Genomic DNA, 26,351 nt, shown 5'->3' with positions numbered 1-26,351 from the left:
CTTTTATAATGTCCTCTCAAAACTTTATTAGAAAATGAAAAATCTAAGCCAAGAGTGGAAGATTCATTTTAATTGGCCTATTTCTAAAAAATTGTTTTAAAATTTATGGGTAACAGTTAAAATAAAGTCTTATTTAAAATTATCAATGTATTTCAGAAATGTTCTTATACGTGTCACCCCATGAATAGAACAGTTGACTTGGAGAGCTTGGGTGGGGAGGGAGAGGCTGACAGAATTAAGTTATTTTTTACATAGTTATATTAGCAAAACAAACAACTTTTAGTGCTTGCAAAAAGCCCTTGCTCTGTGCCAACAGCTACTGTCATTTACAATGACTAGAACAGGACTCAGGTTATCTCAAAGGTACTTTCACTGCAAACCCATGTGGCACAAGTCCTGTGACATAGCTCAAAAAACAGACAGATGGCAATAAACATCTCCACAGAGTATCTTTGGTAATTCAACACGTCTAATAAGAAAACACCTAGTTGAATCCTGAATCTTTTAGTTTTATCATCTTTACATACAAAATTCATTGACTATATATTTATGTTGAAGTTGGATAAAACATATTACAGTTTACAGATAACTATATAGCTATAAACTTAGATACACTTTCAGATATAAAAATAAGTTATTTTGTCAAGCTACTTACATTTTCAGTTAAAGGAAGGCTATCTATTCTTTTAGTGAGATTCTGAAGTTGAGCATAATACCAGTCTTTTTCCTTTTCTTCTTTGTCAAGGTCAGCAAGAAGCAATGATCTGTTTTTCAAAAAAAGTTAAGTTTACACAGTGCTAATATGGAGCACATAACAGCAATTCTCATAAGCTATAACTGTAATGTTTTCTATTTAAAGTAATATAATGAATAAGTGAGAATTTTACTAATTTTAGATTTCTGAAGGTGGGACTTAGATTACAGTCATTAAAATTTGAATATTAAAAGTTTTAAACTTTTTCAGCTAAATAAGATGGCAACCATTCTTACTAGAACATTTACATTTCAACCAAATGCTTTCTTCACATTTAGAGTCTAAGAATTTGATGTTGGTATACAGTAAAAGGTACAGATTTAATAAAACTCAGATATAAGAATAAAAAGTATAATAAAGGAGCAAAGAAAAGCATTAATTACACAAAAAATAAATTTAGAGTATAGGGAACTATTGCACGTAGCTTTCAGCTTCTTATTAGTCAAAATAAGAAATATATTATCTCTGTGTAATAACAGGAGGTTGTTCTGAGGGAGAGAAACATTTTCTTAGGCTTGGAATCTGAAGATGAACTTGTTACATAATTTCTGACAACCCAATCGATGATGTCCTCAATAACAACCTATATCAATATTCTATATCAATACTCCGTATCTGATCAATATAAACATAAGTGCAAAATAAAGGGTTAAGAGGAAGAAATCAGTAGGTACAAGAAGTATATGATCTATGTCCTTTTTTGTGACTCCTTCCCTAAGCGACCACTATTATTCTCTTATATTTATTTCCAGAGACATTCTATAAAAAGGAAAGCATATATGTGTGCATATGTACACGTACATTTTAAAACATAAATAATAGCATATTATTATCTGTGTTGTCTTATAACTTTTTACCACTTAAAAGTCTATCTTGGAGATCATTCTTGTATCAGAATATAAAAAGGTCCTATGTGGTTTTTTGCTAGCTGCAAAGATATTTATGAATTGGGTCTTTCTAATCTTTTGCTATTATAAACAGTGCTTCATTGAATATACTTATATATAACTTCATTGTACAAATATGCAAGCATGTGTAGATGACAAATTCCTAGGATATGTAAATTTTTAACTTACTGTCCTTACTAGATATTGTACCAATTTATGCTTCTGCCACCTTTGACAATATAAATGTTTCATCCAACTTTTAAGATTCTTTTACATTTCTAGGGTTTAAAAAATGGTATATCATTATGGACTTCCTTGTTTTCGGCCACACTGCACAGCTTGTGGGATCTTAGTTTCCAGACCATGGATGGAACCCCAGCTCATGGCATTAGAAGTGCGGAGTCCTAACCACCGGACCAAAAGGGAATTCCCTATCACTATGGTTTTAATTTGATTTCTTTTAGTATAGGTAAGGGTAAGCATTTTTCCAAGTTTAAAACCCATTTTTACTTCCTTTTCTGTGACTCTTTCTTATTTACAGGACCTCTTCTGTATTAAGAATGACAGGACTCTGTCAGTTATAAATATATTTTCTCAGTGAATCACTTGAATATGAGGATTTTTTTATTACAGCTTCTGGGCTTCGCTCTTACCGAGTCATTCCCCACTCTGACTCTGCTATTAACACTTTAGAATTCTATTTGATTGTATTTTCTTGATGAATAAGTATAGATGTATGTGTAAGGTTCTACTCTTGCTAAACTTTCCATTCTTTACTGAGAAGCAGCTTAAAAAATAAGAATAAGCCTTCACTTTTTGCTGTGGCAACCTCAGTAGTGGGGGAATTCATGGGAAGAAGCCAGCTCCTGGTTACGATGTGCCAACCTGGGGCAGAGGTGCTGACCAATGAGAAGCTGCCCTCTCCCTTCCATTTTTGACAACAGGAGCAGGAGAAAGCAGTGCAGAAATCCTGAACCCCTTCTACAGGCTGGGTATTACCACTAGCAAAAACATGAGATCTGATCCTATTTTTGAATGATCCTTGGTGAGCACCTGCAGGACCCACCAGGACCAAGGCAAGGGAACAAGGGACAGAGGGAGATGCTATTTCTTCTGCTTAATCTTCAACAAATTGGCCTATTTAATCAAGATCTGGGTGCTAAAAGTGCTCAAATGAATAAGCTAATTTTAGTGATGGTATTGGAGGGAGAAAAATGTTAAGGAGAATAGGGCCAAGTTGTTGCCAGCAAGTTTTAAGACTGGACTCTGGCAAAATGCTCTTGGGAAGCCAAAGTCAAGAGCCAACATGATAACAAGTGGTTAACTGATAGGAGTTGATCTTGTAACTCACATCACTGTATTTAAGGCTCAAAACTGAAACTAGGCACAGACTCAGCAGCTGGTGGGTCTTTGTCGTTTAGCATATTGAAGGCTTATTTAGTGACTGTCAACAGTCTTCTTTAAAATGTAAATGTTAGCTAGGAAGTTAGACATAAACAAGGGGAGGCCTGGCTGAAAGGGATGCAAGCTGATCTCTGAACTCCATCCCAGACACACCCATGAGAGCTCACAGATGCTACAAAATAATCACAGAGACTTTTCAACACAGGGGCCCTGGGCACACAGTGGATAGAAAACCACCAAAGGGCTTCTCCAAGTAACTTTAGGCAGTTAGGGGACCATTAAGGGCTCATGAATATTCTACATCTAATTATAAGATGGAATTAGGGGACGACACATGGGACGGCATAAACAATACAGCCTGTGTTATATAACTTGAAATTGCCAATCGGCCTTGAGTGTATGACCATGTGCATCCCTCTCATTGACTGGTGGTGGGCGCAAGCCCCACTCTGCACCAGGCACAGCCAAGAGGAGGAGACTGGACATATGAAAGGGGCCGAGAGGGGGCCACAGGGAAGACGGGGAGGGTTCCTGTGGGGCATCTTACTAACAAAAGACGTGTCTGCTGAGCTGAGCGGAGCTGTAGCTTGCCTGATGTTCTACACCTTTTGGTCCACTGCTCCAAATTTTTGCTGCGATCAGACAAGAACCAAGGAAGATAAATAAAGTGATCTGACATAAATTTCATGTCTTCTTAGTCCTCTAGCTAACTCAGGATCATCTAGAAGAACATGGCACATGTATCAGACATTTAAATATTTGTTAAAAAGTATTCCTGGCTAATGTAACAATAACTATTTGGGTGTATCAGACATAAGAGTACTAAGGAGTTTTTAAAAAATATCTAATTTCATCCTCACAACATCTTTTAACTGGAAAACTGAGGTTCAAAAAGGTCATGGAGCTTCCCTGGTGGCACAGCGGTTAAGAATCCTTCTGCCAGTGCAAGGACTCGGGTTTGACCCCTGGTGCTGGAAGATCCCACATGCCCAGAGGGTAACTAAGCCCACGCGTCACAACCACTGAACCCTGTGCTCCCTACAGCCCGTGGGGCAGAACAAGACCCCATTCTCTGCAACTAGAGAAAGCACCTGTGCAGCAAGGAATACCCAACACAGTCAAAAACAAAAATAAATTAAGGAAAAAAAAAGGGTATGCATCTGGGCTTGAGTTCTGGCTTGAGTGTTTTCTAACACTTACCTCACTTAAACTGTATCTATAGGTAATACAGAGAACAAGAAAAAAAAGATACAGAGATAGTTCTCTGACTTAAGGGATGTCTAGAAAGAAAGAACAGAAACACAGAGGGGGTAAAATCATCAAACAAATACCAGAATTTTCAAAAGTTGAAGAAAATAAATCTCCAGATCAAAAGGGCACAGTGAGTGGTATCCGGTATGATGAACCAAGAAAACACTTATCAAGGTAGATAGTCTAGAAACTTCAGAAAAACGGCTTCCTGAAAAGGAACGTGAATTAGACTGATATGGAATTTCTCATCAGTGATGCTGATTATAAAGAAGGAAAATGAGTTTGAGCCGAGACCTAGTCAAACTATCACTCAAGTACGGGAGCCAAACACAGATTCTGTCCCATAAGCAAGGGCTAAATCTACCTTCAAACAACGGTGGGAGCCAGGAGGACACAGGATCCTGACAACTACATACACACACACACTCTTTGTGAATAAAATTAGGCCTTTATCACATAAAGCAAAGTAGGTTCTTAGGAAAACTGACATGCTCACATGCCTCTTGACAGAGTTCAAAGGGGACAAAGCGATGGAAGAATGCACACTCCAGTTAGCTTCTGATTTTTCAGGACACTGTTTCCTAGACTCTCAGAAAGAGTCCTGGTTCAAGATATGAAACAGAGATTCACTGAAACTCAAGAGATTAAAGAAAGCTTAACACTATTTCTGGCCCATGATTATTGTTATTTTTAGAGATGTACACATCTAAAACCAGAGAGAAAGTAGTAAAAGGTCTTTTGCCTCTCAATGAGATATGCTGGGTATTTTCCATATGTTAATATCCATTGTTCATAACTCCACAAGGTAGAACAGAAGGAAATGACACAAAAATTTAAAGACTTGACCAAGGTCCCAGAGAATTTATACATTTGTACATTTATGCAAATTAACATTTATACATTTGAGTATTTCTTGAAAGTCTAATGGAACTTTTAGGAATATAAATATAATATGGTATTAATCATGCAAAAGGAATTTATAATCTTATAGGACGTACAAAAATACTTGACAAAGTGCTTGGTAACTATATATTCTGATACTTGTAGTGTGATGATTTTAACTTCAAGAAGAAAAGAATTAACACACTAGCTCTTAGAAAGGAGAACTGATTCTGTATCAGGCAACATTTTTTTAAGGAACAGAAACTGATAAATTGTTTCATTTGTGACCCCTTGAAATAGGTCTTTAATGATGGAAACCAGTCACCTTATACTGAATCTGGTAGTCATTTAACTCATTTGAAGAGATAACCAAAAAGTCAATCAAAACGCATTACATATTTTAGCCACTGTGATTATGCATACTATTCGTACATTATTCACTGTACAGAGCATTTGAGCACTGGAGTCCCAAGAAGCTGCCTCCTTCACATTTTCAGGTGTAAGGTAAGGACGCCCAGTAATTCATCACTCTGAGACAATGAATGGAAAATGCTCTCTAAGTGCTGCTTGTGATCACCCACCACACACGCTTCGTAACTCCTATTCTGTATTGCCACAAAATGACAAAATCTAGCAAAAATTGGAGCATAAAATTTTACTACTTAATGAAGAAATGTTACCTCTCTTTTTCAAGTTCTTCTAAATAACCGGTATTTTCTCTGCTTCCATTTACAAACCCTCTTCGTGGAAATGAACCCATAGGAACAGGACTGCACTCTCCTGAGCGACTAGATACAGATCCTTCTCGGCTTCCGTAAGAACGGAGGGACATTTTGGACCGTAGTTTCACTCCAGGGAAATTACTGCTATCTAAGTTAAGTTCTAAATAAAATACAGACAAGTTTTTATAAAACAACTGCTTTAAGTGATCTAAAATATTGCTAATGTATTATCTTTTAATAATGAAACCTTAGGTTCACATTTAGCCCTCAAATTTTAAACCATTTTATAATTGAAATACATTATATATATATCACATAAAATATGCAGGAGTACTAAATTACTGCAGTTATTGAGCAGCAGATCTATACAAGGATAGAGGAAATCCTTATCTCAAATGCTGATGCCCAGAGAAATTCACTGACTACTGGTTCTAAAACAGAAACGTCCTGAAAAAAAAAAAAAACACCAGGCCAAAGCACTTATAAAAGGGTACATTTGTGGTGGTGACCATCTTGCAATATACACAAATACTGGGTCATTAAAAAAAAAAAAAGTGTTCACCTTTTGGTTTAGAGGCCTGCAGCTACAGATTTCTATCAGAGAAAGCCACAAATGTATATGAGTGAATGAAGAATTATTTATGAACAGAATAGTTAAACTTTCCCTCCAAGATAGCTTGAGTTGGTCTTGTGGGGAAAAAGTATGTTAAAGAAAAATTAGACAGAATGTCCTTTCTTAGATTCCTACTAAGTAATAATATATTTGGGGATCCGAAAGTAATTTCTCTGCCCATCTTCAGTTACAATTAAAACTTACTGATTTGACATTTGAATTTTTAAGTGATAAAACAAGAAAGACATTCTTTTAAAATTCTATTAAAAATGGCTTAAAATCAGTGTGTGTGTGTATATATGTGTGTGTATATATGTGCAAAGATAAAACACTTCTATTCTGAATGGAACAAAGAAGGGCACTGACTCCTTCAAACGAAGCAATGGGTCCAGTCTATAGCATAAAGCTTAATAAAGGCCTACTTAATGACTGTCAGAAGAGCAATGCGTTTTAGAAAGAGCTGAAAATTGTCAAGAAAGGTATCTAAAATAGTTTATTTAAAGGCAGTTAAATGTTTTAACTGAAAAAATGACAAGCAAATAGATTTTTTATGTATTTGTACTTTAAAAACTACATCCTAATACATGAGGCTAAGAAAATCCAACACCAACATTCTAATGAAGAGAAGCTGTATTTGGACATATACACCTGACAACTTGAGCTTAAAAAAATTACTTTAAAACACTTTTTAAAAATTTACCTTTAAGACGCTCTAATAAATCAATCTGTCCAGAAGAAGCCATAGCTTCATCTTCAATACTTCCTTGTAGTTGTTTAAGTACTTCCTATAAAAAAGAACACAGTATCTCAACATGACAAAATTCTAAATAACTTTTTGAAGATATGATTTTAACTTTCTTGGCATTTAGGTCTGCTGGGGGAAAAAAGTTATTTCAGATCTATCTGAAAACATATAAAATGCAAAGTACTTTACCTATATTACCTATTACTAATTATAAATAATAAATTACAGCCCCAAAACAGTGATACTTTGTGATGATGGTGATTACAAGAAGTCTCCATACAGTATACGCGGAATAGTTAAGGTATCTTATTTGTAACTTCTGAAATAACATGTAACAAGGTGGATTACTGTCATTTTTCAGACAGACCAACTGAGACTCAAAAGATTTGCTGAAGACAGAAAAACTAAGCTTGTACCAACATGGCCATGAAAGACAGCAAATTAACACATTTAACACCCCGATAAATACCAAGCAGTTATATGCTAAATTTATATACATTCTACTACTACATTGGTTTATACTCAGCAGTTAAGTGACTGTATGCTGTCTCCTGACTTTGGTCCATTGCTTCCTTTCCCATCTAAAGCCTTCTCTTGACAAATTTTTGTCAGAGAAGGTAAAAAACTTTCACTTTCTACTAGTTTTTCTGTATATTCTTTAACAATAATTTATACATATTTTTACATTTTACATACTCTGAGGCATCCCATTCTAGTTCATAGCAAAATCTTTGCTGGTCAAGTAGGATTCCAAATGCAAAACAATGTATTTGAACAGTTACAATCCTATAGCTATGGGCAGTGTTCCTCTATGTGAAAAAGGATCCATAAATAGATTGAAAAGAAAAGATTGAAAAAAAATAGATTGAAAAGAAAATAGCCTGTGACCTTAATGATCTGACCTTCTAATAAAGACCATGTTGGAAGTTAAAAGGCTTAGATAAGTAGATGTGCAATCATGGAGGTAACTGTTATTTATAGTCAGAAACTGTGTCAGTGTATCACAACTGTGGGATAGGAAATAAATTTGCACAGGGATGTCTTTCTTGAATGAATGTAGATTACATACTATAAACATCAGGACACAAGTCTCTTCCATAAAGTTTGAGAATTACCACTGGACGCTACCTGCAGTTTTCAGGATCCTGGGTCTCCTTCCATCCACTGCTGCTTGTAATTCAATGATCTTTCAATCTTATCCTATTTCTTAGAATTCGCAGGCTCACAATTCAACAGCCACCTGTCTCAAGGAACTGCCAGTGATACGTCTCCAATGCTAACCTTACAACTTCAGACCCGTTCCCCAGTATGACTGACAGATGCTTTACATTCAGTGTCTGGTTGATGTGCACTGAGCATGTAAACATTCAAGCTGTCGCCCTGTGCCCTTAGATCCTGCTCCTTGCCTTATATCCTTTCAGTTAAACGGCAGCAGCCTTCTTCTCCCCTTAGGCTCTAATCTTCAGCCTCGCCTCTTTCATCTCCCTGATCAGTTATCAACTCTGCATTCTAGGCTTAATATCTCTTATTAGCCATCTCTTCTCTATTCTTATGTCATTATCCTGACTATTGACCCCACCAAAACTACTAAAATAATCTCCTAAATGGTCCTACCTTGCATAGAACTAACAGATTAATAAGGCTTTTAAAGCACAGCTCTGATCAGGTCTTTCCTTATACATGATCCTTCTCTATAGCCTATCATCAAGTGAGTATTCTATAGAAGTTGGGATTACAAGCAATTTTTGTTTTTGGTTTCCTCCTTTTAAAACAATAGATATTATCAAAACAAATACTGTTTTCAGAAAAAGTACAAGCATTTAAGAATTCAAAAGCAATAATTAAAAGAAACCCCTGTATATGTCATAGGACATATACTTAATTTTTGAAAATTATATGTCATAGTATATGTCATAGGACATTATACTTAATTTTTGAAAATTAATGGCACATTATTGGCTTTTAAAAAACATATTAAAAATAATAAGGAAAAATTAAAATAACACCAACAGAAATGAAAAGGCCATGTAAATCTGCATGTTCAACAATAAAGGATTAAATAAATTTATGGCATTAGCCAAACAACGGAATATTATACATCTGTGAAAATACTATAAAATACTTAATGACATAAAGTGATAGCTATATTAAATTAAAAAGCATGCTGCAAAATATGATCCCATTGAATGCATGCTTGCATAAAATGCAGAGAGAAAAATATACACATTATCAAAGGTTACCAACATTAAAAAAATTTTTTTAAATGGGTGAGTTTGATCTCTTTTTGTCTGTATTTCCTAAATTTTAAAAATAGTGAATATACATAACTTGTAGGTTTTAAGTTTCTGTGCATATGGCTAGAAGTCTATTGATAAAAGCAATAACCATAAAGTAAATAAAATTACGGAAATTTAAAGTTTAAAAAATTAAATTTTCAAAGCATCTATCTTGAAAAGCTACTTATTCCAGTGTGTTCTCTTAAATTATTCTTGTAAATTCTGAGTTATGAATCTCAAAAATATGCAGTTAATTTATAGACCCAGTTACTCTGTCTCAAGATGACACCACCAGCAAGACTACATTACTACTTTCTTGTGAACAGTTTGTGTCTATTCCATAATAAAAATTAGGCTCATTTCTTTTCTGTTTTACTGAGATAAAACATACATATGAAAAGCACACCAATCTTAAATTTCTTATATAATCCAAGTATCCATGTAATTGCCCCCCAGGGAAGACACAGAACATTTCCAGTATCTCAGACGGTTCCCTTTTGCCCCGTACCAATCAATATTCATCCTCCAGAAGTAATCAGTACTCTGATTTTTGTTATCAGTTAGTTGGCATGCTGGTGAATTGCATATAAATGAAATCATACAGTATACAGTCTTTTGTGTCTCGTGTTTTTTGCTCACCAAAATCTCTATGACACTCATCCATGCTATTGCATGTATCAGTTATTTAATACTGTGTAGTTGTCCAGTGTATGAATAGATCTCCACTGATATATCCCTTATCCTTTTGATGGGCATTTGGGTTGTTGCCAGTTTGGAGGCTATTATGAAGAATGCTACTATGTACATTCTTGCACTTATCTCCATGTGGACACACTGTACTCACTTCTCTTGAATATATATCTGGAGGTTTAAACGCTGAGTCACAGTGATTAAAAGAAACTGCTGAATGGTTTTTCAAAGTGTTTGTGCCATTTTATACTCCTACCAGCAAGGTTTAAGTTTGAGTCTTCTTAATTATAGATTCCAATTCTCTGTTGAGATTTTCTGACTCTTTATCCACTTAATCCATCTTTTTTTTTCAAAACATTTAAAATAATTATGTTAAAATCCTTGACTGTTACTTACTTACAACATGTGGATCATCTTGGGATTTGCTTCTATTACATATTTGCTCTGTTGGTTATCAGTCATTTTCCTATTTCTTTGTATTTCTTGTAACTTTTAACCATATGCCAGTCATTATATATACAAGAACAAGAAAGATTTGAGATTAAAGTTTCCCTTACAGAGTTTGCCCTTTCCACCAGAGGGGTCTGATTTCCTTCAACCAATAACTGAAAATGGGTTGCAGATGCAGTTTAAGTGAAATTCATATGGGATTCCCTAATAGCTCAGTTGGTGAAGAATCTGCCTGCAATGTGGGAGACCTGGGTTCGATCCCTGGGTTGGGAAGATCCCCTGGAGAAGGGAAAGGCTACCCACTCCAGTATTCTGGCCTGGAGAATTCCATGCACTGTATAGTCCATGGGCTTGCAAAGGGTTGGACATGACTGAACAACTTTCATTTCACATCTGGTTTGGTTTGCTGAGTTCTCTGAATGTATCTCTTCTCTTACACTGAGGCTGAGACCCGCTTTAGCAGGACACTGCCTCCTAACGATCCGCTTCCTAGTCCTCCCAAGCATCTTCCCCTCAACAAGACTCGGCTAACACCCCATGCATTTGGAGAGAACGTGAGACACTAGTCATACCCTTGGAGCCCTGCTAAACGTCAATGCTTCGCACATGTCCGCGTCTTTGCCCAACAGTTTCTTTCCTCCAGTGGAGTCTCGATGACTGTGCCAATGATTAATTATCAGTGTGTCCCCAGAATCAGTAAATACCCCTGGGGAATAAAATTACTGGTGATCTCAGCTCATCTAGAAAGGGCTCTTTCCTCTTAGGAATTTTAGTTAATATAGTTCTTGATGATTTCACAGTTCTCCAATGTCTTTAAAAGAATGGTTTTTGTTTTTATCCAATGTTTTCTAGTTGCTGCGGTAGGGCTGATTACTTGCTTGGGGTTGCATACTGAATACAGCCTAAAAAGAAGTCCTTGATTTCAAAGAGGTTTTTAAAAGAAGATGCAGCACAACTACAAAGCAATTCCAAACAAAATATTTCAAAAAATGTTTTGAGAAATGACAGCTTTTAGAATTAATATGTAATTTTAAAGGAGAGAATATTCATTTGTATTTATAAATTCTGGAAGTTTGGTTTTAAAAAATTAATCATATAATCAAACATTATTTTTAAAAAGTTAAGATTTTAGAAACATGAGAGAATTAATTATTACAGACAAATATACTGTGGTCATATAAGTGAATAGAAAATATGAATGAGTAACTGTGTCATTTCAAGGGAGTTTTCAACTTGATCCACTTCTGTTTTTCTCACTGTGTCACAGTTACTGATATTTTTTATTACTAGATAAAAGTATACTTGGTAATTAAATCTTCAAAATAAATTATGAACTGTGCCAATTTGAATCTTTACTTCTCATTTTTTTCTTACACTCTGAAAATACAAGATACTCTCCATATACATGGTTTTATAGTTAAAACAATTTATAAATACTTCATTTTACTAAAATACAAGCGATATAAACGGTTGGTTAATATTTTACCTAGATATATTTTTCTACACCATGCCATCTTTCAATTTAAATGCTTCATACTTCACCATATTTTGGAGAAGAAAATGGCAACCAATCCAGTCCTCCTGCCTGAAGAATTCCATGGACGGAGGAGCGGGACAGGCTGCAGTCCATGGAGTCGCAGAGGGTCGGATACGACTGTGCAACTAACTTAATTTTTCACCATATTTATCATGCTGCGATGCTCAGCATTTTAAAGTAAATCACATTGACTTCCTGCCCTGGAGTAAAAAGTATAGTATATAATTTCCCTTAAGTTTAGCTATAATCGCTGCATTCTTATTCTAAATCCCACAAAATCTGTAGTTTATTTTAATTACAGAAGCATCAAGTATATACATAAATGTAGAGAATAATGTAACGAACTCCTATGTATCCTCACGTTAGTTCAAAAATTATCAACTCATGGGCTTCTTTCATCTATGCTTATAACCACTTCCTCCATTCCCCCTCAACCCAAATTTATTTGAAAAACAAATCTCAGTCATCATACTGTTTCTTCTCTAAAAAAATTCTACATATATATTTAAAAAGGGATTCTTTCTAAACACAACCACAATGCCATCATTAGACCTACAAAATAAACATTTTCTTAATATTCTCAAATACAGTCAATGCTCACATTTCCTTAACTGCTGTACATATATTTCCCTGACTGTCACACACACACAGAATATTTTTATACTATCAATGACATGTAATCAATAACAAAGCAGTATTCTCTTTTGCCACTAGATGGTACTACTGTATAAATTTCAGAAATCCTAAAATAATGTAGTTGAAAGAGACACACCTTGCCATCCACAGGGTGGACACATTACATACGAATGATCAGTAAACATAATACAAGATCACATGATGTATTACAAAGTCTAAAAAGTGAGTTTTTTGAGAAATAACCATTGTTTCAGATTAACTTTAATCCAATGTAGTAAGTTCCAGTGTTTCCAAGTGTCTTCATTCACACATCGGTATTTTAAGACAAAATAAACAGAGTATGGTTTCCTGTTAGTACTATAAAGCTGCTGCTGCTTCTTTTTTTTCAAAAAGCTTCTTGAAAGTAGATACATAAATAACTTCAGTATAAGGGCATAACTGCTATGATACCATACACTAAATCCTGAAGAAATATGTGGATGGCTTTGCAAGGATGTTTGTAAAAACACTCACTGAGCAGTAATCAATTTATGGTTGAATTCAGACATATCTTAATTACTAATATTCATGATGTATATTATACCTCATTCCTAAGAGGTCAACCTGGTATTCTATTGCAGAAATTTAAGGATCTGACTTATATTGTTACTCTGAGAGACATTCCACACTTCAGCATTTCCATCCATGGAGATAGATCTAAAGGTATGTTAAAATGTTTCACCAAAATGAAGTTTCAATTTGCTCAAGTAGTTTAAAAAAAGAAAAAACTTTAAAAGGGGACTCAGAATTCTGCACAAGAGACATTCAGATAGGTGTGCTAGGAAGAATTCTCTACAAAATATACTTCTGAAGCAGATAAACCATTAGTCCTGCTGGGGAATTTAAATTTTGTATCTTTAAACTTTTAAAACCACATGTCATGTACAATAATTTTAGATATATTATGTTAATCAGTGTTAAAATACCAAACTACTCTTTTTTAACCTAGTAGGTAATTGATTCAGCTGTTTCCATGGTTTGTGGTGAGAAAAAAAAATGTTTCTTTATAGTCTATAGAAAAAAATATTTCTTTATGAAGGATCTGAGATAGGTATCTTGGAGATCTGTCATTGCTACTGCCACAGAAATAGGCAACACAGTAGAAAAGATTTATGCATAGAAGAGAGAGAGAGAAATAGAGAAAAAGAAAGAAAGGTTCAAATGAGTAAAAGGCTAAACTGTTATGATATTGAATAAAAAGGTAAAAGAGGAGCAGCTCAATAGTTCAGTAATACACAGAAGCTTGAAGAATAAGAGACCTCAAAATGCATGGAGAAAGAAACAGAAGAGAATAATAAATGAATAAGGAATAAGAGTAGTCAGCAGACAGGAAGAAGAGGGTCAGAAACCCAGATGGTAAAATGGCCAAGGCGCAGAAAAAACACGTAGCAAGAAGGATTTTTTAAAAAGAGGAGGAGGTAACAGTTTTGTTGATGACCTCCAGTTCTATTAAATTCAGTGAGAGGAAAATCTGCCTAACTGGAAATTAAAACAGTTAAAGTTTTGACTGCAATTATTTTAAAATAAGAACATATTTTCCCAGTGCACCATTGAATATTTTATAACTTTTCACGGAGGTTATCACAGCTGTGCAATGCTATACAGCAAACCAATTTCAAGGCTTGACGGTGTCGTGGACATCATCTGTTAGTGCAATGACCACTTTTTCAAATAAAGCAATTTAATTCCAGAAGGGCACCCGACAGTCTATAACTCAGCTTATGGGAAAACCAGAAATAGAATCAGGTACTAATCTTCACTTCGGGACTCTTCTCATTAGATCACCCCAAATTTCTTGATGATCTATCACTGCAGCACTTAAGTGATGACAAGATCTGAGGGGGTTAGGGATGATGACTATGATTTGTTTTAATCCTTAAGATAAATTTGGCAGTTGTGAGGCTAGTTTCTGTGAATTACATAGAACACCCAGCCTCACTATAGTGATGGTGAAGTTGGTCTCTCATTTTTAAGCTTAAAAATAACTAAGGACTAACTACTTAGTCACTGTGGTTTTATAATCATTTTCTTTATATGATTTGCTGGATGAATTAAAAACATTTGGACTGAAACTATCAATTTTAACTTTTGCAAGAAAGAGTTTACAGGTTACTGCTTAACTTAAAAAAAATACACTTCTAAGTAAATGAAGTGTCTAACACAAAGTTTACAGGAAGAAACACGGAATAAAAACGGATAAACTACAATTTAAAGTCACAGTCTTGATACCTTCATATTAGATGCCTCAGTTTCCAGTTTTGTAAGATGATTGGAATTATCTTCTAGCTCTTGTCGAAGATTTGAGTTCTCCATCTTCAGGGCCTCAACTTGCTTTAACAACTGATCATAGGAAGCTGCAGCCATCCTTGGCTACCCCTGGACCTATAAGGTTAAAAAGGATTTTGAAATTCACTACTGAAAAAATAAGAGTGGCTGCTTGTTACAAAGAAAGGGATAAAGAAATAAAACCTCAGAGACATTTAACAAGAACTGTGTTAATGTAGCAGTTTCAGTATCAAAGCAACACTGTGTGAGTGGCAGGGCCTTTCTGAGAAGCTGAAATACCGGGGTTTAATGAAAGACAAATGAGAGTTAACATAGAAGAGAACGTCAGTAGTGTTTGAAAAACACCTGCCTTTTCACAGGTGGGTAAGATTTCTATCAGGTTAGAATTTTTTTGAGGTTTCAGAGATGTTTTAAATGGTCTTACAGACAAGATTTGGGAAATGCAGTTATTGATAAGAAATATATTTATATTGGTCATATTAATTTATTTCTGGATTTTGCCCAACAGTCACATAATTTTATAGCCCAAATGGATTAATGAGATTAGGTATTGCAGTCTACCACTTTTCATTTGGTAAAAGGCCAGTCTTAAACATTATCCATGGGGAAATATGAAGTTCCAAGAAGGCCTCATTAAAAAGGCGGTCATTAAACAAAACAGACACAAGGGAGAGGACTGGATTAAGACTTCAACTCTTTTGGAAAGAAAGATGATAATAACTGCTAATATAAATTCTATTACATTTATCCAAAAGGATGAATACAATAGGCCATGCTATGGCATATGTATCACGGGACCCACTGTGCTCACATTGAGGCTGAAAGACACGTGAAGAAAACAGATGATTTTAGGAGTAGAGACTGTCAAAGAGAAGTGAAGCAGAGCCTTGCTATTAACTACATTACCATGAAAGAAGAGGGGAGAAAAGAAAGATATAGATGATAGTCAGGTAATAAGAGGTCCTTGGCCTGAAGAATTAGAGAATGCTAGAAGTTGTGTTCAGACTAGCAAAGTTCCAAAGACCCAGATCCTCTTCGTAGTTTAATTTCTATGGAATAAATAAAATTCTACCTATCTCTTAAGAGTTAAAAAGTAAAACAGAGTTTGTACTCAAGCAATACTTAATAGATCTGGACATAAAAAAATGTTTCTGCAGTAAAAATCCACTATACGAAGTAAGGCAGACAAATTACAACACTGGCTAGTCATGACAATATTGTAGTTCAGCAACTGGAAAGGATACACTAACAAGGGAAATCAAGTGACACAGGTCTCATCTGTTCTCCAACAGCTAGGGACAATAAATCTGGAAGGAAACAGAGTCCTGGGTGGTGGGGATCACCCTCAAAAACCTTCATGACTGAAAAGAGTGAGCGCTAGACTTGTATTTGGGGATGCAGGTCTCAGTTTCAGTCTTGGTCGTGCCTTCACCTTTGCCCCTGAATTTTAACTCATTTCACCATTCATAAAATGGACGTTTAACTACCTTTTCTAATATAATTTACAGGGATATTGTTAGAATTGAGAAACAAAAGGATGGTCTAAAAATAAAAGTCCTGTGTAAGTTATATCATGAAAATACACTTACTATGTAACTTCTTTAGTAAGACCTAAAGTTAATCTACTGTTGTAAGCCTTAGTCCTCTGACCAATCGAAAAGAGGTGAAGAAGTAATTCACTCTTTTGAAAAAGGACTGAGAAGGTGTATCAGAAACAAAGAAGAAATTCATAGGTGGGATCACTTATCTGTTTTGTGTGCATGCATGCTCAGTTGGGTCTGACTCTGCAATTCCATGGACTGCAGCCCACCAGGCTCCTCTGTCCATGGGATGATCCAGGCAAGAATACTGGTGTGGGTTGTCATTTCCTCCTCCAGGGTATCTTCCTGACCCAGGGATTGAACCCCAGTCTCCCACGCTGGCAAGCGGTTTCTCTACTACCTAGCCACCTGGGAAGCCCTATCTATTTTATACCGTACTTTATAAGAAGCAGCTCTACCTACAAAGAGGCAGCACATTAAAAATCGTGACAAAGGTGGGAATCTGACAGTATTTAGTAACGTAAGCCCTAAAATTCCTCATTCCAAATAAAATCCTAACAGGCAATTTTCCACTAAAATAGTATAAATAAGAGAAAAAGTAACAATACAGGGAAAGAGAAAATTACTGGAATTATGTTTAGACACAGAGGTTATAACCACATACAATCACAAAAAGAGCCAGATGGACAAAATGAGCAAGAGACTACTAAAAGTGCTCTCTACTGGAACAAAAAAGAATTCAACCCTTTAGGTGGACAATTAAAACATACCATTATTTCTTTTTCTCTCCCTCCAGAATCAAAACATTTAAGTCATTTCTGCTTCAGAAAACAGGATGTTTCCATATAATTTTATGAGAAAATAAGATGTTTCGAGGTAATATCTTGCCTTATGTCCTTTTAATATGTTGCCGCCATACCTAAGTCAAAATTGCTTAATGCAAAATTTAAAAAATCATAAATTTGTTTTAGAAAACAATCACAAGAATTTCATACCAAATATATCGTAAATGCAACTCACCCAGCATCATTAAAAAAAAAACAAACCTCAAAATTTATCTGATGAAATGGGAAAATCTCTGAATCTCACATCATTGAGAACATACAAAGATCTAAACATGCTTCTCAGTAAGCGAAAGGGTTAGCTGCTCAGTCCTGTCCACTCTGAGAGCCCATGGATTGCAGCACGCCAGGCTCCTCTGTCGACGGAATTCTCTAGGCAAGCATACTGGAGAAGGGGGTCATTCGCGTTTTCAGGGGACATTCCTGATCCAGGGACGGAACTCAGGTCTCCAGCGCTGCAGGTGGGTTCTTTCTGAGTCACCAGGGAGACAGGGTGTGCACTAACGAGATTCTCATCCCTTAAGAGTAGGGTAGGGGAGAAGAAAGCTTCATAAAAGGATTGTTATTTAGACTTTTATCCAAATGTTCACTAGAAACAAATCTACAAGGATCCTAAGAAACTAATGCAAGGAGGCAGAAAAGTTTAGGTAGGTAAGGGATACACAATTAGAACTAAATCTGAAAGATTCTTTATTATAAATTAAGAAATTTGGGATTTAAAAAAAATTAAACTGCTTTTATTCTTTTGGTTTAATGAATTTTCAGTACTGTCAGATGGTAATGAAAAAAAAAGAAAATATCAATACAAAAAGAAACCAAAAGAATCATAGAAGACTACTTTGCTCAAGTCTATGTAAACAAACTTGAAAACTAAATGAAATAGATAATTTACTAGAAAGTGTATTTTATCAAAACTAACCACAAGAGATGGAAAATCTAAAATTTACAACAAAAGTCACTGTTGTAAAATTGATATCACCCAACACATTAATAGAGCTACACAGAAGAAAAATATTATCATGCTGAAGGTGATGAAAAGACACTTTAAAAATTCAATGCCCATTCTTGTTGAAAATACTGGATATAAAAGCACACTTTTTAAACATAATATATTTCAGACCCACAATAAGCCAGCACCACCCAATGAGGAAATACTAGATATACTATATGACTAAAGTCAGGGAAAGCCCCATTTTTACCACTCTTATTCATTTTATCAGTCAACACAGAGAATGAAATTAGAAAGGAATATTACTGGTAGGGGTACAATTAAATAACTAGAATATCCAAAAGAACCAACTAAATTTTACTACAAGATAATCTAGTAATTTAGTGAAGTACAAAACATAAAGAAATCTTTCCTTTATATGTACAAAGAGAAACCAGATAAATGATAAAATGAAAGAAAAGATCTTATCTATAATTAAAAAAAACAGGCATAAACTGAATAAAGAGTTCAAAACACGTATGAGGAAAACTATGGAACACTTCTGAGAGACACAAAGGTAGATTTCAACAAATGGAAAGAGGTATCTTGTTTGTGTACTAAAGATTCAGTAGTGACAGGCACAGAGTGGGATCCAAGGCCCCGGGCATGGCGGGCAGTCGGCTGGAAACCGTGGGGAGCGTTTTCACGCGGACCTGAGACCTGATTTGGGCTGGGGTGTTGAAGGAGAAACCCCTTTGGTTTGACATATATAACGCCTTCCCTCCGCTGCGGGACCCAGTTGTCCGAAGGCCTCACTTGCGATATGACAAAGCTAAATCTCCCACCCAGGACATCTTTTACCACGAGGATCATATTAGAGCGAAATTTTATTCAGCCTATGGATCTGGTCCAAAAGCTTTTGATCTGTTCAACCCAAACTTCAAGTCTACCTGTCAACGGTTCGTGGAGAAGTACATTGAGCTACAGAAACTTGGAGAAACAGATGAAGAGAAGTTATTTGTGGAAGCAGGGAAGGCTTTGTTGGCAGAAGGTGTCATTTTAAGACGAGTAGAAAAAGCAAGGACTCAACAGGAAGGTAGTCAAGTTTCCCGGAAATCTGAACCCATGGGTGTCAAATCCCAAACTGCGTTGGAGAACCCACCTCTGAAAGAAGTTCCACAGGCCCAGCATTTGGAGGCACCTGGAGAAGAATCGAAAGGCCTCTCACCTCCCTGAAGAACGTGTATACTGTGTATACTAACATCCAAACTGGATTCACTGCTGGAATGAACTGTTTTTAACAGTTGAACTTTGTAAATGTTTCCTGATCTCTGAGGCATCGTGTTTGCCTTCTTTGGGTTCCCACTTCTAGGTTGTCATAAAGCTCTGTATCATGGTTTGAAGAAGCAGTTATGTGAACTTTTATGTTATGGTGGTATTAAATAAAGAATTCCTCAGTGCTTAAAAAAAAAAAAAAAGATTCAGTAGCATAATGATGTCATTTCTCCCTGAGTTAATTTTACATGGTCCCAATATAAATACTATATAAATTTTTTTTTTTATTTTTGTTTGCTACAGCTAGACAACTGAAAAAAAAAAAAATAAGCAAAAGAAGGGAAAATATGAAGGGAAGAGCAAGAGTATTCCTACGACATATTAAATTATTGCTGCAAAGCCATTATAAGTAAAACAGTACAAAGTTAACTGTACTGTATCAGTAAGCTAATTTCTTAGCTCTTATCATTATACTATGGATATATAAGATGTTAACATTAGGAGAAACTAACTGAAGGGTACATAGGAACTCTCTTATTTTTCTCTTTTATAAGTACAAAGTCATTTAAAAATAAAAAGACTTTAAAAAGCCATGATACTGGCAGATCAACCAAGAGAACACATTTTTTTAAATTCCAGAAGTATATGAAAAGTTAGTCATAGTAAAGGTAGCATCTCAAAGACATGTAAGAAGATGAACTTTAAATAAGCGGCAAGGGCAGCAGGGCAGCCGCGAGGAAGTGTTAAGACGGCACCTCTCTCTCAAACTGCACATTAGGGTAAGTCACAGAAGAAACGGGTTCAAGTGCTAACAACATCACATGGCATTTAAATTACAGAAGAGAGCTGTGTTTGTAATTAAAAATACTTAAATGGAACATACCCTCTTCCAAGGAGGCTATTACAGAGCAATGGACATTTTAATTTCAACTTATTTGTGAAAGGGTAAGGCACATGGAAGGCTTGTTGGACCTCTGAAATGATTATGTCTATTACTACAAAAGGGTTAATAAATCAAGTTCTTAGGTTACATCAAACAAATGGGACAGGTTTTTACTGGGAAAAAAGCATAACTACTTTTAATTAAACAGGATACATCCATGAAGTGGAATATTACACTGGCATCAAAAATGAGGTTGATGTAAAAAAAACAAAAAGAAGAGAGAAAACAAGAGAGTATAGATCACTATGTCTCATACTGTTCATCCTGTTTTAGTAAAAAATAAAACGGTTGTAAAAAGATAAAATGTCATTGAAAAAAAAGTACACTGCCTGCCTCTGGAAAGGTCTCAGCTCTGCTGAGAAGATGCCTTCCTTTCCATTGTATACGTTTCTGTAAAGTTTGAAGATCAGAGCAAAAGGTTAGTTTTTTGAAAAGATTGAATATTAGAGACAGACAAGATCCCAAATGTATAAAGTGAACAAAATTCAAAGGTGGGGGGAATTGACTCAAGCAAGAAATAGATAATCTTAATAGCTCTACAACTACTGAAAGCTGGAGGAGTTAAATGTTTCCCCTTTCCTCTGTCCAACACAAAAAAATACCAGATTCAAATGGTTTTATTTATAAACACCTTCTACCAAACATTTGAGAAATGCATCATTCCAACCTTATGCAAACTTTTCCAAGAATAAAAATAAAAGAAATACTCCCCAACCCATTCTATGAGGCTAATATAGCCATGATGTAAAAGTCAAAGGCCCTGTGAAAAGATAATCATAGGCTAATATCACTTATGAATACTGACACAAATATTCTAAACAAAGTATCAGGAAATAGAACACAAAAGTATAAAGAAACTACAGCAGAATCAAGCTGAGTTTACTCCAAGAATGCAAAGATGGTTTAGCAATGGATGATTTATATGTGTCATTTACTTCATTAAAACATTAAAGAAGAAAAACCATACGATCATCTCAATAAAGAACAAACGTTTGGAAAAAGTCATTATCTACTCAAGATAAAAACTCAATGAATTGGAAACAGACAGAAGTTGCCAAAAACATTAAGTGTCATTCTTAATACTGAAATACTAGAGGCATTCTTTTTAAAATCAAAAGCATAAGGATTCTCTATCATTACATCATAATCCTGGAAGTTCTAATTAGGACAGGAAAGTTTTAAAAAGGAAATAATAATTGAAAATGAAGAAATAAAACAAAAATCTCAAAAAATACGAAACTTTAACAAGTCAGATTAAAAAAAGTAATTCTGCACCTCACCTATTTTTAATTCTTTTCTCTTTATTTAACACCCAGTGGAGGTACTTACTCTCCATTCTACTTCTCTCCCTCTTTCCTACTAAAGCCAGGTAGGCAGCGATAATCAGTCTCCTATCTGCTCTATTCTTTCCCCATCCCTTCCTTTCCTTTACCTTCTGTAAACGGCTACATTCATTGGCTGGACTCTGTGGAAGTCCATTTCAAGTGAGGGCAATTTCCAAGATGGCCACCAAAATTACCTGGAACAGAGGTTGGAAAATTTTCTACAAGGGCTGGATAAGAAGTCTTTGTAAACTACATGATTTCTGTCGCAACTACTTGACTTTGTTGCTGCAGCACAAAAGCAGCCACAGACAATACATAAATAAATGCACATGACTGTGTTCCAACAATATTGTTTTCAAAACAGGAGCCATTTGCTAACCCCTGGCCCAGAGCATGAATTCACAATTCTGGTTTGCAAGACGCTTAAGGTAGCCCACATAATTTCAAAGGCTATTGAGAAATTTCAAAATTAGTATTTTACTATTTACTTGTCTGCACCATGCAGTCTGCAGAATCTTAATTCCCAAACCAGGGATTGAACATGGGCCCATGGCAGGGAAAGCACCAAGTGCTCATCACTGCACTAGTAGAAAATTCCCTAATATTTTTTTCCTAAATAAGAAGTAACCTGAAAAGAGACCTAGGAAGTCTTAAGGACCTTATATTTCAGTAATTTTTAATTTCCATGATTTCTTCCTCTTCCATAAATTTGCTACAATCTTGATCTGGCTCCCTTTCATTCTGTGTGTGACACTGTCAGCACATATTCTTTGAACTGTTTTTGGTTAGTATCACGTCACAATGAGGTCTTAAGAGAAAGAGGTGATAAACGCAAGTGATTTTTAACTCACTAGCTTGTATCAGAAATTATTTTTTACATTAAGATTTTTAATTCATTTAGAATTTTTATTTTATACTATGAGTGGTTTACTGAATTGACTCTCATACGAATAACCAATTACAGAATGATTAATTAAAACATTTCTTTTCACTGAACTATGTTAAAGTCTCATATATACATAGAAGTGTAACTGTATTACATTTATATTAATTTGAAATAGATTAAAAATCTTACCTCAGTCAGGAATAATTCGATCAAATTTTCAATTTCTTTTTTCAAGAAAAGGCCCTGTGCATTTTGTATCAAATTGATTTCCAGCTTTTTTGTTATTTGATTTGCCATGAGTGAAACACCAAATATTGCAAAATACATACCCCTTATGGAACCACCTTAACCAATTATCCTATGAATTCTAACAGTCTTTTCCTATAGATTTTCCGGGTATGTAATCATATGATCTATAAGTGTGATAATTCTGCCTTTTCTTTCCTAATAATTAGACCTCATTTCTTTTATCTTATTGTTAGCTTGAATCAACTTCAAAATAGTATTTTAACAACAGTGATCTTATTCCTGATTTTAATAGGAATGATTTCATAATTCACCATTTAAAAATATTACTCTTAGATTTCAGTAAATATTTTTAACATTCAGGTATTTTCCTTTTATTTAAAAAAATTTTTAGGAGTGGCTTCTAAATGATTTTATAGCATGTTTTGATAACACATCAGTCAGTTCAGTCGCTCAGTTGTGTCTGACTCTTTGCGACCCCACGGACTGCAGCATGCCAGGCTTCCCCGTCCATTACCAACTCCCAGAGCTTACTCAAACTCATGTCCAATGAATCGGTGATGATATCCAACCATCACATCCTCTGTCTATCCCCTTCTCCTCCTGCCCTCAATCTTTCCCAGAATCAGGGTCTTTTCCAAGTAGTCAGTTTTTCACGTTTTTCACATCAGGTGGCCAAAGTATTGGAGCTTCAGCTTCAGCATCAGTCCTTCCAATGAATATTCAGGAATGATTTCCTTTAGGATGTCTCCTTGCATCCTTGGATCTCCTTGCAGTCCAAGCGACTCTCAAGTCTTCTCCAAAACCACAGTTCAAAAGCATCAATTCTTCGATGCTCAGCTTTCTTTATAGTCCAACTCTCACATCCATACATGACTCCTGGAAAAACCACAGCTTTGACTAGACGGACCTTTGTTGGCAAAGTAACATCTCTGCTTTTTAATATGCTGTCTAGGTTGGTCATAGCTTTTCTTCCAAGGAGCAAGTGTCTTTTAATTTCATGGCTGCAATCACCATTTGCAGTGATTCTGGAGCCCAAGAAAATAGAGTCTCTCACTCTTTCCATTGTTTCCCCATCTATTTGCCATGAAGTGTTGGGACTGGATGCCATGATCTTCATTTTCTGAATGTTGAGCTTTAAGCCAACTTTTCACTCTCCTCTTTCACTTTCATCAAGAGGTTCTTTAGTTCTTCTTCACTTTCTGCCATAAGGGTGGTGTCATCTGCCTATCTGAGGTTATTGATATTTCTCCTGGCAATCTTGATTCCAGCTTGTGCTTCATCCAGCCTGGCATTTCACATGATGCACTCTGCATATAAGTTAAATAAGCAGGGTGACAATATACAGCCTTGATGTACTCCTTTTCCTATTTGGGATCAGTCCGTTGTTTCATGTCCGGTTCTATTACTTCTTGACCTGCATACAGGTTTCTCAAGAGGCTGATAAGGTGGTCTGGTATTCTCATCTCTTGAAGAATATTCCAGTTTGTTGTGATCCACACAGTCAAAGGCTTTGGCATAGTCAATAAAACAGATGTTCTTCTGGAACTCTCTAGCTTTTTCAATGAGCCAGAGGATGTTGAAATTTGATCTCTGGTTCCTCTGCCTTTTCTAAATCTAGCCTGAACATCTGGAAGTTCTTGGTTCACGTACTGTTGAATCCTGGCGTGGAGAATTTTGAGCATTACTTTGCTGGCATGTGAGATGAGTGCAATTGTGTGGTAGTTTGAGCATTCTTTGGCATTGCCTTTCTTTGGGATTGGAATGAAAACGGACCTTTCCCAGTCCTGCAGCCATTGCTGAGTTTTCCAAATTTGCTGGCATATTGACTGTAGCACTTTCACAGCATCATCTCTTAGGATTTGAAATAGCTCAACTGGAATTCCATCACCTCCACTAGCTTTGTTCGTAGTGACGCTCCATCAGGCCCATTTGACTTCGGACTCCAGGATGTCTGGCTCTCGGTGAGTAATCACACCATCATGGTTATCTGGGTAATGAAGATCTTTTTTCTATAGTTCTTCTGTGTATTCTTGCCATCTTTTCTTAAGATCTTCTGCTTCTGTTAGTTCCATGCCGTTTCTGTCCTTTATTGTGCCCATCTTTGCATGAAATGTTCCCTTGGTATCTCTGATTTTCTTGAAGAGATATCTGTTTTTCCCATTCTATTGCTTTCCTTTATTTATGATAAAACATAACCATACAGTTTTTCTTTTAATTTGCTGATGCTGTCACTTATCATATTTCCTCATTTTGATCCATCCTCCACTCCTGCAATAAACCCTATCTGTTCATATTTTATTAATTTTACTACATTGTTCATTGCTCAGTATTTCATGTGGAATTTTTATGAAATAAATCATAATATGACTGAAATTTTTACAGTATTTTAAATTACAGGTTTAAATTAACTTTATGCTAATTTTATATGGTATAAATAGTCTGAAACACAACTAACTTATCTAGTCTTTCAAAGTCAGCTAGAATTCAGATGACAAGGTGCTTGTTTAGAAGAAAGATTTTTGAGTATTTTAAATTTTCTTCTGTTGTTAAGCCTTTTCATTCTTTCTTCATCTTGCTGTATCAGTTATATTTGACTGAAATTAAAAAAAAGGGAAAAAGTGTACAAAGTTCTAAAACAGGTATATAATATGCTAATACCTGTAGCACATTATTTAAATCCTCTGTATATCTGCCAATCTTTCTACTTGACGAAATGTAGAAAGTCTACCATTTATTGTGTATTTACAATAGGTCATATAAGTGCCATATACATATCTGTGTGCATTTGTGTGTGTGTACGCAGTTAATCTTCACCAATTGTGACGTAGGTATCACTTCCTATTTTAGAGTTAAGGAAGATGGGACTTCAAAAATGGCAAGTAACTTTCCTAAAAACACAGATCAAATGGCTGAGCCAGAACTTAAAGTCATATTTGTTCTCAATGCTCATGCTCCTAAGGCCATGCTCCTGCCTCTATGTAGCTTTCATGATCTAGTGTACTTAATACCAGTCTTCGTTCCAAACTTATTTTTATTAAGTTCCAAAATAACCCTTCTGTTTAACTAATTCCCTCTTCATTCTTCCATACAAACTATTTTGTACTTCTGCTCAGAATTCATCTCCTTTGTGAATGCTCCAGCCTTTTCCCCCTCTGCTTTGGTATACTTTAAAGCCCAATTCTGTTTCCTC

The 26,351-nt window shown here is 35.5% G+C and overlaps 1 protein-coding gene and 1 pseudogene across 14 annotated transcripts in view; one reads left to right on the top strand and one right to left on the bottom strand.

The window, feature by feature from the left end:
* APC (APC regulator of WNT signaling pathway) overlaps positions 1 to 26,351 on the bottom strand; it is a 123,253-nt gene that overhangs the window by 58,827 nt on the left and 38,075 nt on the right. For 4 of the 14 annotated variants that reach the window (XM_061158200.1, XM_061158201.1, XM_061158202.1 and 1 more), the window contains 4 exons: positions 15,116 to 15,268; positions 7,214 to 7,298; positions 5,859 to 6,060; positions 656 to 764 (listed from right to left, as the gene is read on the bottom strand). In XM_061158200.1, coding sequence (XP_061014183.1) covers positions 656 to 764; positions 5,859 to 6,060; positions 7,214 to 7,298; positions 15,116 to 15,250 — 531 coding nt within the window. In that variant the 5' untranslated portion in view covers positions 15,251 to 15,268. Of the gene's footprint in view, positions 1 to 655; positions 765 to 5,858; positions 6,061 to 7,213; positions 7,299 to 12,160; positions 12,183 to 12,216; positions 12,412 to 15,115; positions 15,269 to 17,483; positions 17,643 to 26,351 lie in introns of those variants that run through there. The other 10 variants (XM_061158198.1, XM_061158204.1, XM_061158208.1 and 7 more) reach the window with 6 other exon arrangements.
* On the top strand, positions 19,150 to 19,971 carry LOC133066794 (small ribosomal subunit protein mS23-like; annotated as a pseudogene).

The sequence above is a fragment of the Dama dama genome, chromosome 12 (genome assembly GCF_033118175.1).
Source record: "Dama dama isolate Ldn47 chromosome 12, ASM3311817v1, whole genome shotgun sequence".
NCBI lineage: Eukaryota > Metazoa > Chordata > Mammalia > Artiodactyla > Cervidae > Dama > Dama dama.
This window is presented reverse-complemented; position numbering and strand designations above follow the sequence as displayed.